The 15,800-nt window shown below is 34.4% G+C and overlaps 1 protein-coding gene across 1 annotated transcript; it reads right to left on the minus strand.

The window, feature by feature from the left end:
- Positions 1–13,222: 13,222 nt before the first annotated feature.
- Positions 13,223–15,279, minus strand: LOC149534613 (putative methyltransferase At1g29790). Its single transcript, XM_089804858.1, has one exon. The coding sequence runs from the start codon at positions 14,956–14,958 to the stop codon at positions 13,576–13,578; it is 1,383 nt and encodes a 460-aa protein (XP_089660984.1). The 5' UTR covers positions 14,959–15,279; the 3' UTR covers positions 13,223–13,575.
- Positions 15,280–15,800: the final 521 nt, after the last annotated feature.

A 15,800-nucleotide genomic window follows, 5' to 3' on the forward strand; every position in this document is an offset into this window, starting at 1 on the left:
TTAATAATAATAATCATATATATATATTACTATATATAATTATGATAGTTAATAATAATAATCATAATCATATGTAATAATAATAATGCCCACACTTCCCAAATTTTGGTTTCCCTCCAATATTTGGGTTGTTTCCTTCCAAATTTTCAAATTTTCAAAATTTTTGGCAGGGCTATGAATGCTTGAAAGAATTTTGGCCACTGCTTTTTGGGTACTCAATTTCATATCGAGTATCCGATCTGGTATTGGATACCTGATTAGGCTTGGTATTTATCAAACCTGTTTGGTCAACTCAAAAAATATTTTTGAGAAAGGTTTCACTGACATTTAGAATTTGAGTAGCCATTTGATAAGATTGTTTTCATCGAAATTCAATGAAACAAAAAGGGTTTTTTTATAACACTCTCAGATTCCACTAATTGAAAAATAGCTATAACTTTCAAATGGTATAACATTTTTAAAATCTAAAAGTTCTGTCACATTCTATGCTTTTCCTAGTATAAGGAAATAGAAGAAGAAAAAAATTTGGTAAAATTTTCAATTAGTTAAGGTGGTTAGACATTGCCAATAGTGGCATGTTGTGATGGTTAAGTTGTTGCGTTGTTATCCTTGCCATTAAGGTTCAAATCTAATGGGGATGAGGTCTCCCGTTTGTGGCCTCACTGGTTCATAGCTCCAGGTCAAAGCGTTTACCCCTCTTTAAAAAAAAAAAAAAAAGGTGGTTAGACATTAGAGTTTTTTATTCTGGAAAAGTTATAGTAGAAAATTCATATTTAATTATTTATTTGGAATAAAAAATCTCCAAAAATGTGTGTCACATCCAGACATGAGTCTACTTTTTATATCTATAATTATATTAAAAAATATTATCATTTGATTTTGATTAACGTGGTCAAATATACACCTACTTTTTATTTTTGCCCTGAAATTTTTATAGTATTACATTAAAATGCAAACTTTTGACCAATCAAATAATTTTTTCTCCAAATAAGACCTAGTAGTTTAGAAACTACATTCAATTTCCTATAGATTATTTTGTTACAAATTTTTGATATAAAGTGCATAACCACTTCAAAATTATGTGTCGAGTTGACATAACCTTGATTTGTTAGTTTTTCACTACCACTTAAGGCCACCGTTTGGTTGACCATGATCCTACACGCACCCATTATACATACTAGAACATGGAGCCTAATATGTAGTTAGAAACTAGTTTTCAAAACTTACGCCAAAATGATAATGCATATGATAATTTCAGGAATATTGCAAAAGTATTTGAAGATAATGATCTAATAATATTACAGTACAAAACAAGTAGTTTCAAGTACATACTTTCAAACAGACACAAATTATCAACTATTTACATAGCTATGATGACAAAATTTAATGTCCTACCAAGGAACCCTCAAAACATATGGTAAAAAATGCATGAACATTTTTCAAAAATAATAACATAAACATGTACATAACATATGATAACTTTTCTAACAAAAAAGTATAAGGACAATAATTGTTTCATAATCATTTACAAATGAAAGTCTTAATCAATTATCTCCAGTTATCATATAGTCCCTTCAAATAATTATAGTGCCAATAAACTTCATAAACTTTAACAATAATCACTCAGTGATATCATTAATTAACTCTTTCAATCACTATATTCCAAATTGTTAACTCACTATTCTTTGCATTACCAAGTATCAGGAAAATTTCCAATTATTACCTAGTGATTACTTAGTTATTACTGAGTTGCACTAAACTGTAAAACATGTAAAACAACTTGCAATGCAAATAACATTCACAAATTTGACACCATGATTTTAGCATGGAAATTGTGTGAAGGAAAAAAGCACATGGGACTGGAAACCTAAATTTTTTTAGTCTTCTGAAGTGAGCTTTGCTAGGAGCCAACCTTGTTAAAGGTTACATACACATTGTTAATGTGACCTTGTTAGAGGACTTCACCAAAAGATCATCTAGACCTTATCACTCCTTGTTCTTGACTAAAGAGTGGCTAATTTAAAGGACTTAAAGACACCACTAATTGATGTTACCATTTATGATTTCAGAGACATGTTAGGTCCATTTAGTTCTTTTGAATTTTTTTTTTCTATAATGGCTAAAAATTAATAGTAGAAATGATATGTTTTTGATAAGATAAATAGGATTTGAAGGGACCCTAAGACCCTTTACAATTCAAGAATTTTCAATGAAGCCCAAACCAAAGAAAACTACAGTCCTAAGGAAGAATAGGTCATGAAATAGTAGTGACTAGAGTGGCATGGAAAATAACATAGTACTCATCAACCACACAACTAGGTTTTGAAGGGTGCCTAAAACCCTATATGAGTCAACAATGGTGAAACATGTCACCAAAAAAAAGGTGACCAAAGTGGAAAAACATAAAACAAGACAACAACAGCCACAAAAATAGGTTTTTACCGGGCTCTTGAAACCCCATAATGAAACACACTGCTAAGAACAAAAGGCCAAAAGAGCCAGGGGACAACTAGCCAAAATCTAGGGGAGTCAGACTTTCCCTTTTGAACACTTCTTGTAAGACCTTAGTGCCATATCAAAAGAGGGAGTGGATGGCTTTACCTTTTTTCCTTTTATCGTAGTCCATCCATCCTCCACCAAACTAGCAACCTTCTGCCACTGAAAATCAGCACCATCACAGCCAGAACCTAAAACCCTGGAAGCCAGGGAAAATGTTGTAGAAGAGGATGTAACAGCAGAGACCTGAGATGGAACAGTAGAAATGATATGTTAAGAATAGAAACTACCTTTATTTTTTAAGGTTTTTGTTCTATTCCCATCTCTATTTGATCTCTCTCTTGGATCTCCTTTCACTCTATACTTTTGACTGGCTGATTAACACCTTCTGTTTCTCCCACTTTGTTCAGTTCACTTGGCTTAACAATCTTCTTTCACCTTCTTCAACTTTGCATTCACAATAACTTAAGACACCAATAATATGTTTAGTTACTAAATCAACTTCAAACCATCATAATCATCTCTAGACTAACAACCTAAGTTGTCTCGATCTCCTCCTTAAATAGTCATCTCCAACCTTCCAAATCCTTCCATATTTTACCACTTAATTACAATCATCAATCTTAGATTCATACCAAAATTTCAAATTCAAAAGTTCATACAATGAATCTAGTCACTCAAAAAATATAACTTTCATAAAATTTTGTGCACATCCTCATCCTTTTCAATTTCCATCATCATATCCTTATTGACTTTTCCTAGTCATTGATCTTGTAACATACTTTGACTCATGGATTAGACTACCTCAAACTAAATTTCCATCAAAAGTTGGCCTTAGATTCCAACTCTCCAAACATATTCATCTAGTTGTTACTCGATAAAAATAACATTTATTTGGGTAATATAGAACTTGATTATTACTAACTCTCTTGGACAATATTGTATTTCTCTTTTTCTTTGCCAAACACTCGGGCAATACTACGGTCACTCGATGAGTACAATCTCCCTTCATTAAGCTTGTTACTTGGTTAAGCTTGTGTTCTTCAATATATTGCAACAATACAACATTGTGAAACAATCAAATCAATATTACATTATCACTGTCCAACTCATTCAAGTACCCATTGAAAACCATACTTATCAATTATATCTTCATCATAAGTTCTTCAAATCCTTTTCATCAATCTAATGATACAATATTCTATTAAATTAGCATAAAAATGTCTAGCTAGCTAAGACTTTAACATCAATAAAAATATAACAACTGATATGACTCTTTCACATACATTCATAGCATTATCAACTAGGACTAACAATCTCCCATTATCAATTACGTTATCAGTTGAGGCAAATAATCTCCCCCTTTGGCATTAATAGAAACACATAATATAAGATTTTACATTACAAACAATTACATAAGATGATCAAATGTATGTATTGTCAATAATAAAACTTTTCAATTCTTTGTATTCAATTTGGTTCATCAAATGTCCTCAGTCTATACCTTCAACAACAATAATAATCTTTACCATTTTGGAAATATGATAGGGAAAGTAAGATGCTGAGGGGGGGTGTTTGAATCAAGATCTTCAAAACTTTTACTACTTGAAACATAAACCATATTCATACATAATACACCACACACATCTCTACCTTAACCTTGAGATTTTGCATGCAACATCAAATAAGAACATGTAATATCAATTCTAACATCTAATAACTTGAATAAAACATGTTAAAAAAAAATCAACACATTAAACTAGATATGGTAACACACAAACCCTCCAAGGTGAAGGTTAAACTGTGGTGGGGATGACACCCACAAAATCTTCAATGCTATAGCAACAAAGTGTACCTATTAGGGATATAGAGTTTGATCACTTCTAATGATCTACCATTTGAGGGGTTTGCCTTGTCAAGAGCTAGAAATACTTATTCAATCTACCTTGATTAAAGGATTTAACTACACAATTAAGTGAGCACTCTGTTAGGATATTTGCATAGGCCTGTTAGGACAACTCTGTTAAGAGATTTACCCTGAAACACTTGTTAAAATGTATCTATACTTGATCCTTCAGTTTACATTAGAATGCTGATAACAAATCTCCTCTATGTAGTCTGATAACACCTCTTTGTGATAGATCTTCAATTGCCACTCTCCGCACTGATTGGTTGTCTTACTACTCCATACCACTTAACTTCATTAAGTTCACCTCTAGTTTTGCATCCATACTTCTAACTTGCAACAATAAGAATTAGGTTTAAAACCCTCCTTAAATGACCATCTAATGAAGCTTCTAGATCTTGATCAACGATCTAGATTCATCCTTTTTTCTTCTTAGTCCTTCTAATTTCCTAAATGGTTGCTCTCCTTCCATAGGGATTGATGATCCTTAATTATAGGCATAATTAAATCATTGATTAACTCTTCGGTCCTTAGAACATGCTTCCAGCTCGACAAAAATGATTTACATCAATATTTGTGACATTCCAAACATTTATACAAAATTATGTTACTCGACATATATACCTTTCTGATGCTTGGCGCATAATGGTTCTTCATCTTGTCCTTCGGCTCATTCTTTTCTTGGCTTCTACTATTTTGGTTGGCCTTTGTATCACTTGGCTAATGTATTGTCTCTTGTAAAGATCAGAAACCACTAGAATACTCGGCAAGACTTTGTTTGCTCAACAGTTACTACTACTAGCCAACAACTAAAAGTTTATACTTCTCTTTTACATAGCTTGTCCTATATAGAGTGGTTTGGTCGCAGTGTTGACCAACCAAATCTGCCTAGTAAAGGACTAAGTATTTTGCACTAACTGACAATACTGGATTTCCTTTAAGGTCAACAATCTACCCCTTTGGCATTAGTGGCAAAAACACTTTGTCATGATCAAAACTTGACATTCCAAAACTTCAAAAATATGTACTCCCCCTTAGGGTGTAATCCATACATATAGCTCACTCTATACATATATACATATATACTACTGTACTTGCATTTTCAAAATCTTTTGACTTCACACATTTGAGCATCAGACTCATTGACTGCTTAAGTTTTAAATTTTGGATAAAATACATACATGATCAAATAGATACACATACACTTGCTTACTTCCTTGATCATGCATCATTCCCCCTTGTTTTTGTCACTTATGAATCAAATAGATTTTTTATTTTGGTTTTGGAAGGATTCTAAATTCCTTCATAAATGGATGGTGCACTATGATAATGATTTCAACTGTGTTGTTTCAATTGACCTTCAAAGTATGAAGTACTTATTTTTCTATTTCTATCTTGTCTGCTAGATTTTCCATATTATCAACAATTGATAGGTGATGGTCCTTACAATATCCTTAGCAGTTTGTATTACTTCAATGTGAGGTAGAAACCTTGCTTGAATTTAATTTGCCTCATTTATGATATTGCACTATTCCTATAAAAGGTCAGATTGCTTCCCTTGTAAAAATATGATCTTATATAAATAAAGTGAGTTGGTGTTGGGATCCATGCTCAATGCTTTGATTCCTTTCTATAGATCTACATCTATCTTCTCTGTCTTTTCCCTTATAGTATTGCAGTAAAAGGGAATATCATCACACAACTTTGCAAACAATGTATTTGCATTTATGGCTAATTGCTCTAGCTCAATGAGAAGAGTGGAAAGCTTAACTCGATTGATTGTTATCTCACTAGAGACTTTCTCCATCACTCTATTGTCATAATTCCTAGCTCCACTCTTTGCATCAACTTCTTTTGAGTATGAATATTAGGGTTATTAATTTCTCCACAATTTTGACTAAGTGCTCAAGAATTGAAGCGTTTTCATCCAAATCATCAACAACACTAGTCTCAAGAAAAATGTCTTTGATATCATACAATACTTGCCTCTTTTGATGTTCTCTCCTCAACTCAGCCTACTTAGTCTTCCTTGCAAATAGGTAACTTAATATTATCATCTGCTCCTCACTCAAGTTAGATTTATCCTGATCAAGAATAATAATTTATTCATCAAGAGTAATTGATTCACCTCTTAAAACTTGAGGTGAATATTTCACCTTCTTCTTCAACTTCTTGCTCATGGAATTTGGTGTGCTGGAGCTCGACATAGTTAGTTACAAACCTTGAGTTTGAACTCCTAGATCCAAATTCTATGACTTAATAGTCACGACATCTTTCTTTGATTCATCTTTTGACTACTTCTTGTCTTGAACTTTGGCTGAATTAGACACATCTGACTTATCTTTGACAACAATGACTTTGAGTTCACTGGATGAACTCAGCTTACCTACCTCCTTATTTCCCTCAATCTGAGGTAATTAGATACTTGGTCTTACACTTGTAGTAGACTGATATGCTTGATCATTGTGAATCTTGTCTTCTTTCTCATTTACATCTTTTCCCTTAGCAACTTCATTGTCTGTATAGGCACTTGTTTGATTTCTCCTGTATTGACTGACACACTTCGTTGCTTGACGTCACCAACTTGTACATCACCTTGGCTATCAACTGGACTTAATATGGTAATAGGAATAAAGGAAGGTTCAACCATTTCATTAGTGCACCTATGTGCCAATCTTTGGGTAGTCCTTTACTTGTACTAACACAAGATTAGGGTCCATCAACTTCTCATGAGCTTACAACTACATAGACTCAGTCTAAACTAGACCTACACTTTTTTGCTTTGGCTTAGTCATGACATTTTTATTTCTAATGAGACTACTTTTTGGCTCATCATCAATAACCATAGTATCTGTCTGTCCTTCACTTAGCTGCACCAAATTGTTGAATGTATCAATGAGGTTATCTTAACTATCATCAATATCTTTGATGTTGTCCAGTTCCACATTTACCTATCCATCTTTTTCTTCCTCATTCTTTTGTTCATCATTAAGTATCAAACCATAAATCTTTCTCCATGTTATTTTGGTCTCTTCAAAAACATTTTCTATTATATATATTTTAGAATCAAGAATTCTCTCCTCTTACGTAAAAACCTATTAGTATAATCTCTTAAAGCTAAATAAATCTGACCCTTATCCAATTCTGACATAACCCAAGAGTCAATGTTGCTTCTCTTATTTTCTTTTTAGTGGTTAATAAATATTTCAACTTTCCATTAATCTTTTTGTACAATTCCCTAGGAATCGTTTTGCCTGAATATATATGTGTGTACTTAAAATTCACAATCATATCAATTACTACCTCTTCTACTTTGTCCTTATCCTCCTTACTCAATTTATCATATTTTATACATTGGAAACCAAATAATCATGTTCTACTCCTAATATTCTCACTTACCTCATCGATGTTTTGGGGATTTTTGTGTATAGCCACTTTGAATTGACTTAATTTATCTGACTCGGTCCTTTCTACTTCATCTTCCCAATCATCCTTCTTGATTTTCAACCTTCTTCTCAATTTCTTCTTAGGTTTTCTTGGTTTGGCTCCCTCATTGGTGGTCTTTCTCTTTGTTGAGATCTTGACTTGAGTGGGCTTGGTTATCTTCACAAAACCTTTCTTCTGAGACTTGGCAATTGTAGTAGTATTTCCCCTTTTTCTCTATCTTGTTATCCTTGGTGGTGTCAAGGTAGGTTTTTTTATAACCTTCTTCGGGCTTTTCTCGACATTAGGCTCAACAATTACGATTTGCTTACCTCTTCTAGCTCGTGGCTCGACAACAACTATCTCCTTTCATTTTTCCTCTACATCTTCTTCCTCATCATCATCACTACTTGTTTTATCCTCTCCTTTTCCTTCTATAATATGCAAAGGCATCTCTTGTTGGTCTCCTTCTCGCAAAGCTTTCTCACCTATCACTTTCCAAAGAGTTGTGATTAGTATATTTTGTGAAATATCTACTGATTACATGGATATGTACATGGAAAACTTTACTACATATGGATCCACCTTTGAAAAGGCACATGCTAATTTAGAGAAAGTTCTCAAAAGATGTCAAGAATATAATATTTCCCCAAATAGTGAGAAATGCTACATGATGATGAAAGGAGTCATTTTGGGTCACCATATTTCCTCCTTTAGTATTCAAATTGATCCTACCAAGACTAAGGTGATAAGTACATTGCCTACTCTAGACAGGAAAAAGATGTCAGAAGCATTCTTGGGCTTCCTAGTTACTACATGAGATTTATCAAAGATTTTAGTCAAATTGAAGCTCCACTTTGCAATTTGTTGAAAAAGAAATCTATTTTTTCATGGAATTCAGACTGTGATTAAGCATTTCAATGGTTCAGCTAAAAGAGATCTTGACTAAATCACCTGTATTAAGAGGTCCTAATTGGAGTCTACCATTCCATGTCCACACTGATGCTTCAGATTATGCCATAGGAGTTGTCCTATGATAGAAATGTGTTGTGGAACATGCTATTTATTATATCAATAACAACTTGCAAGGGGTAGAGCTCAACTGTATTGTCACTGAAAAGGATCTAATTGTAGTAATTTATGCACTTAATAAGTTCAGGAATTACATAACAAGTTATGATATATTTGTGCATAGACATTCAACCATAAAATATTTGATGAATAAGCCTTCCATTTTAGGGAGATTGGCTCGGTGGTTATTAATCATGTAGGAATTTGATTTAACCATAGTAAAAAAGCCAAAGAAGGCTAATATAGTACCTGATTTTATCTCTTAGTTGCATGTACTAGAAGATCCTACGACAATTGATGATGGTTTCCTAGATGAACATTTGTTCTCCATATTAGTCCAAAGTTCATGGTATGTTGACATTGCTAATGACCTTACTATATGAAGAACTCCAACTCATTTCTCTCCAAAAGAGATAAGGTTATTGGCTGAGAAAAGTTTCATTTGTTCTTGGATTGCTAGATGTATGTTTTACACTTGACCTGATTGGGTGATGCACATATGTATACGTAAAGATGAGACATATGACATCCTTTGGGTATGTTGTGATGAGCCATGTGGAGGACAACTTAGAAACAAAGAGAACAACCTTCAAAATATTGACAAGAAGTTACTACTTCCCAACTCTACACAAGGATGCAGTCAGGTATACTAAGAAATATGATAGATTTCAAAAGATGGGTAGACCTACCAAATCTGATGAAATGCTCCTACAGTGACAGGTAATTGTCGTACCTTTTGACAAATGGAGAATTCATTTTGACTAATAGAGCCTTCATCAAATGATAAGTCATATATTTTACTTTGTACTAATTATGTCACTAAGTGGGTAGAAGCTAAACTTATGAAACATGTACACACTAGTCATGAACATGAAAATAATAATAGATATAAAAAGGAAAGAATGGAATATCTAATATTTTCTTGTATTGATTTTGGTTGTTGTTGTTCTTATTTAAGAGCTAAGGACTAAGGGATTTTTTGGTCAAAACCTTATTGAGTTCCAGATCATGACATCATCCCCTATGATGTGTGAGTCATGCACAACAAAACTTGATTCCTGGTAGCCTCATTTAGTAGGCCAAAGACCCATTGACTTATATTGAATCTTCAAAATGTTAATATGTTTAAAATGGTGCTAACAGTTGCAATATAAATTTTTTATGAAGCATTCAAAAAGGCTAAGACTAAGTTGAATTGGTTGGTTGACCTTAACTGGAGACTTTTTTATTATTGATCGTGTGAGCTAGACATTAAGTTGATAATTGTTTAACTTCAATCTTATGATTTCAACATGGGTAGTTTTTGACTAATTGCATTATGTTTGGGATGATAATCGATATTGATGTACTATTCAACTTATCTTGACATGATTGGACTTTTAGATTTGATTTAAGAGATGATGTTATGATGATAAATGCTTTATCATGTGATGATCATATGATTTTAATGTTGTGTTTAATGGATATCATTTTTCTCTTCATCTCATTTTCTTGATTTATGGTGGTATTTGATGTTATCAATCATAATGATTTGAGATTTAATTAATATATATCTTATAGCTCATATTATGTATTTCTTAAGTATATTGAGAAATTGATTAATTATAATGTTGTTGAGTGTTTGAGTATGTGCAGGGTTGAAGGTGAGGGTGCAATTGAGGTAGAGGAGGCTAGCTCCTTAATAGGGTTGGTATGGGATCCTCTAGTGCCACACACACACATTTATACAATGATGCATTGTTTTGTTTGCATTAATCTTCCTAACCTTACATTTGGAAATAAAGAGAATATCACTGAAATAATTAACACACGCATAAAAGTGGCCTAAATAGTTCAGCAATAAGAATAGAAAAGCAAACTATGAGGTAGGCACTATATTTTCATCACCATTTATTGATATTTTTACTTAATTTTGAGTGTTCTATATTTTTTTATTAGAAAAAGATATTAATAAATTTTAATTCACTCTTTATGTTCAAAACTTCATGTACACATTAGTCATGAACATAAAAATAATAATAGATATAAAAAGGAAGGAATGAAATATCTAATACTTTCTTGTATTGATTTTTGTTGTTGTTGTTGTTTAAGAGCTAAGGACTAAGGGGCATTTTTTTATTATCAAAAACTTGATTGGATTTGATCGGAACCTCATCTCTTATGATGTCAAAATTATCCACAACAAAACTTGTTTCCTAGCTGATTTGTATTGAATCTTCAACATGTTAATATGTTTTAAATAGTGCTAAAAGTTGAGATATATTCTTTGATAAGCATTCAAAAAGGTTAAGATATTGAAGAATTAAAAAATACAATCTTTTACTTCAATGGTAAAACAGAGAAAATTAATGAGGTTCTCTCATCAACTTAGGGAAATAAGAGACAGTGTCTCGAAGTACTCTAGAAATCTGGATTCTGTTGCTGAAAGCTGGACCCTCGAAAAGAATGGGCTCGTTTGATCAACTTTTGAAGAAAGCATTGATCTTTTCTTGTGACATTGATCACCATTTTTCTACGGTACAAGATCCAAATTTCACGAGAATCCCATTTTAAGCAAGCAGACAAGAAACCATGTGACTGCTTTATTTTATTCCTACGCGTCGCTTTTTCTTTCAGTTTTTGAAGAGCAATTCCACAATTGTTTGTTGAGCTCAATATTCAGAGCTTTTCTCCTTTCTTGTTCTGTTCTCTCCACAATTGCTGCTTCATTTTTTTTTAATGATTGAGCTGTCTGCAATTTTATTATAATGTTTTTAGAATCTGATAATGGATTGACATGAATGCTATTAATATAAAATATTCTTACGCTATTTATTTGCAGAAGCATTCTTATCTGTTTTTGAAAGCTTGATTAAACACTACACAAATAGTTCAGAAAAATCTTCACAAATGAAAGATTAATACTTGCTCATAATTATTTTAGTGATGTTATGTGGTTTGAAAGAAAAAGTAATGGCATTGTAGGTTGGATGGATTCTATAAGGTTATAAATTTTAGTAGATCTTTATTAAGTTTGATGATTTACTTTCAATCAGCTGTTATTTTACTGTCCTCCCGATGGAATTGAATTGTAGGCAGCCATCAGTTTCTAGTTATCTTTAAAAAAAAACAGATTTCTAACAGAGGCTAATCAAACAGAGATCTTTCTGTAATCCTCACATCCTAATTTAAGAATCCATGTTCATAGTTTTCACATTTTAGCACATATAATTTACTAATTTTTTCATGCAGGGAAAAATTTACGCTCAACTATGATAAAAATACTCTAATATCCTCACCCACCTGTCCTACAAATCTCCTCCTTTTGCCTTCAAATGCTATGAAAAAGGTGAATTTAAGGAACTCGGGGCTGGTAGCCAGTACTGTTCTTAATAGACAAAATTGTAAGATTTTTGTTGAACTTTTAAAGTTGAATAAATTTTTAGGGAATAAATAAGTAGACCTCTTCTACTGGTAGTCGAGTTCTTGTATGACTGCATCAGATATCTTTTTATAATTAAAGTCGGAAATTTATGTTTTTTCAAAAACTTAGTCTATATATTTAAGTAAATCTTTAACAGGATGAATTTTTGTTTTGAATCTTGATATTTTTAGTTTAATTGTTGAAGTATTTAATTATAGACATAATTAAATCAGATTTTGACCAGACCATACTTAAGACATTTCTAAGGAGATTTATTTAAGCGTAATTTTAAGCTATCACTAAGAAAATCAACTTTCCTTGGTGACGTTGTACTGAAGGTCAATTTTCCTTTCTGCGGCCATCATTTAGTAGCTTTTCTGTTTTATAATTTGCTTATAGTGAATGCAAGACCCACAAAATTACAGCCACGAAAATGCACTCCCTTTACATTGTTTTTTCTAACTTTTCAAAAAAAAAATTCTAAGTCCTCTCCTTCCTAAGGAAGTGCATTTTCGTGGCTGTATAGACGTTGCCAAAATAGTTGTTAAAAATCTCCGTGCATTTATTTCCCCGTGTGCACATGAGCCACAATTATTAGATAGGGTTTTCATACTTCAGCCTCCTTCACAACTGGCAAGGCATATAGTTGATTCGAGTTTCCTGATGGCATGCCTAACTGTTTGTTGTTGTAGAACTCTTAAATTAATAGTGAGCAAGATTCATCAGTTATTGTATTAAAAAAAATCACTCTTCAATTCTGATGATAGATCCAAAGCGTTGATGAAGCAACAACTGATAAACTCTTAAATTCTTAGATCAATGTTATACTAAGCAGAATGAGGTTGAGATAATACTGGCAAAAGATTCAGAATAGATTCCAACATACATTTATCGCTTCCTCTGTTTTCTTTGCACTTAGAAAGTAGAGGTGTGAAACAGAGCTCTTCTTAGTTTAAAAATATGAGGATAAATTACAGAACAAAAATATGCCCTAATTCGGCATCAGGAAAGCAACAACTGTGAGTTCATCAGAGCCACAACTAAGGGCAAACCCACACTGACAATTAAGCTCCATACATTGATTTGTGCATTAATACTACATCCAATAGACACACCAACAGAGACAGTCAAGCAAAACATCTCCATCAACATGAATATCGATCTGACAACTACTTGTTAACAAAAAAAAGAAAGTTTCATAAGCTTACAGTTAAATTGGATCCCTAATTAGCCCACTAACTAAAATTATTATGCAAAGTGCCCTGCTAATAGTTTATCAGTGCCTCTCAAGAGGTTTCTCCAAGAGGGCCGATATATACATCTCCTTCAACTCAGCTGCTCTGTCCAACTTACGCCCAACAGCCCACTTGAGCTTATTATACCCTAATTTCTCAATCATGGGCACATAGGTTTCCAGCTGATGCTCAATGCAGAAGAAATGATCCAGCCAGAAAACCCCACCGGGCCTCAAGATCCTGTAAATATCAAACAGTATGAATTCGAGCAGCTGGGTAGGAATCCAGTTACTGAGAACATGCATGGAATGGACAATATCCAGGGTATTGTCAAAAAACGGCAGCCGCTGAGTGACCGTGATGTAGAGCGGCACAACTCCTCTTGAAGCAATGAAACTGTTGAAAGGGCCATTGAAATTCATAGAAGTAGTCACGATTGTAACATTCCGCTCCCGCATCCTGACCGCAAAGGTCGCCGTTCCGCCCCCAATGTCAAGTCCGATACGAATCGTGCCCTTTTTCAGATCCAAAACTTCATCAATGGAGTAATCGAGCTCGCCGCCAGGGTTAAGCCAGCGGGTCTTTTCCCGGTGGTTGAGGTCGAAGCAATCCTTGCAATCGTCAAATCCCGGCTGGTTTTTCCTGTCGATGAGGCAGGAGTAATCTTTGCAAGTATAAGCAGTCCAGAAAACAGAGGAATTGGGCGGCGTAGTCCACATACATTTGGGAAACGGGTAGGGTTCTTTATAATTGGGGGAACTGCGGGGGAAACAGCGGCGGCGGGGGAGCGGCTCACAGCCCCTGAGTAAGAGCTTTTGGGCTAAAATTTCATCATCAGGGCAGGATTCGCCGGGCTTGTAGTCCATATATCTGGCCAAATCGTCTTTAAGAAGCGCACAAGCATGGCCGATTGGGGGAAAAATGGTGTCGGACCCAATATTAGGGTTATAACCCAGGGGCAACTTTTGGGGATCTATGAAACCCCGGAGCTCCGCCGGCAGAGAGCCCTGATTTGTTCCTGCCCATTGCTGCCATGGGTCGTCTGAATCTGCTTCCGTATTGCCTTCGGCTCCCTGCACCACTGTCGTGTTGAGGTACTCATGCAATTGAGCGACTCGGGCGAGGAGTTTCTCCGAGATGTCTCTGGATGATTTGAGCTCGGCTTTCAGATCAACGAGCTCCTGTTCTGTTCTGTTGAGCTTCGCTAGGAGGGCATTGACGGGGTCGGAGAATTGGGTGTGTTGGGTTGTTGTTACGGAGGATTGAGAAGTAGCGAGGGTTTGCAGGTTGCTGAATTGACCAGAGAAGAGAAGGGTGAAGATGTTTGTGCCCAGAATGAGCAGAACCACGGCCAGTTTCGACATGGGCTTGGCGGAGGGATTGTCCAGCGATTTGCTCTTTCCGGAGGAATCCGTCAGGGCCATTTGTGTAAAGTGGGGTAGGATATGCGGGGCATTGCTGAGTGAGGAGGTGGACAATATACGTCAGAGATGGAAGGTAAGTGGGTTAGGTGGAAGACCAGTTTGGCGAAGAACAGTAGCCCGTGAGTCCTCTCGGGGAGGGTTACTACTAACTCGTGTTTGCAGTTTTTTAATCCCACATTATTAAATATGTATTTTTTTCCAATGTTGAAATACCGACACGACTAGCATAGATTGGCTAAATGAACTGGACCTAATTTTCTGCGTTTTGAGCGAATTGAGGCGTCGAAACTGTGGAAGTGGATGCCTCACGGTGTGACGCAGAAGAGGATACGCAAAATATGTAGTATAATTGTGAGGGAGATATCTTTTAAAAGAATTGCAAATGAACTAGACACGCACTCTTAGGCGCCGGTATCGGGAACTTGGAAATACTTTTGATAATAAAGTGGTTGCAGTTTCGGAGTTGTGGAAAGGTAGTGGAGCCACGAGTGTTTATTGATTTTCGGACCATAAATGATGACTTTTGCTCACTTGTGCCTCGACTTTAAAAATAATTGAAGCGAGAGCATACAAGGTTTGACCCTAACTATTATTTATTATTACTTAATTAATATATAGGGTCAAACCTGTTTATGGTCAAATATGGTGAAATGCACAGGGCATGCTTTAATTAAGAGAATTTTTTTGCTACTTTTGTTAATACTGAAAGATTTTTAATATTTTAATTAATTGATATCTAGGGCCCAATTTATTCTTAGTCAAATTTATTGGGTATGTTTTAATTAAAGAGGAAACTTTTGTTATTTTTGTTGTTTTTGATATAAAAGTAGTCAAAATTAGGG

This window comes from Cupressus sempervirens, chromosome 10 (assembly GCF_028749045.1).
Source record: "Cupressus sempervirens isolate cs-2001-9-10 chromosome 10, ASM2874904v1, whole genome shotgun sequence".
Classification (NCBI taxonomy): domain Eukaryota; kingdom Viridiplantae; phylum Streptophyta; class Pinopsida; order Cupressales; family Cupressaceae; genus Cupressus; species Cupressus sempervirens.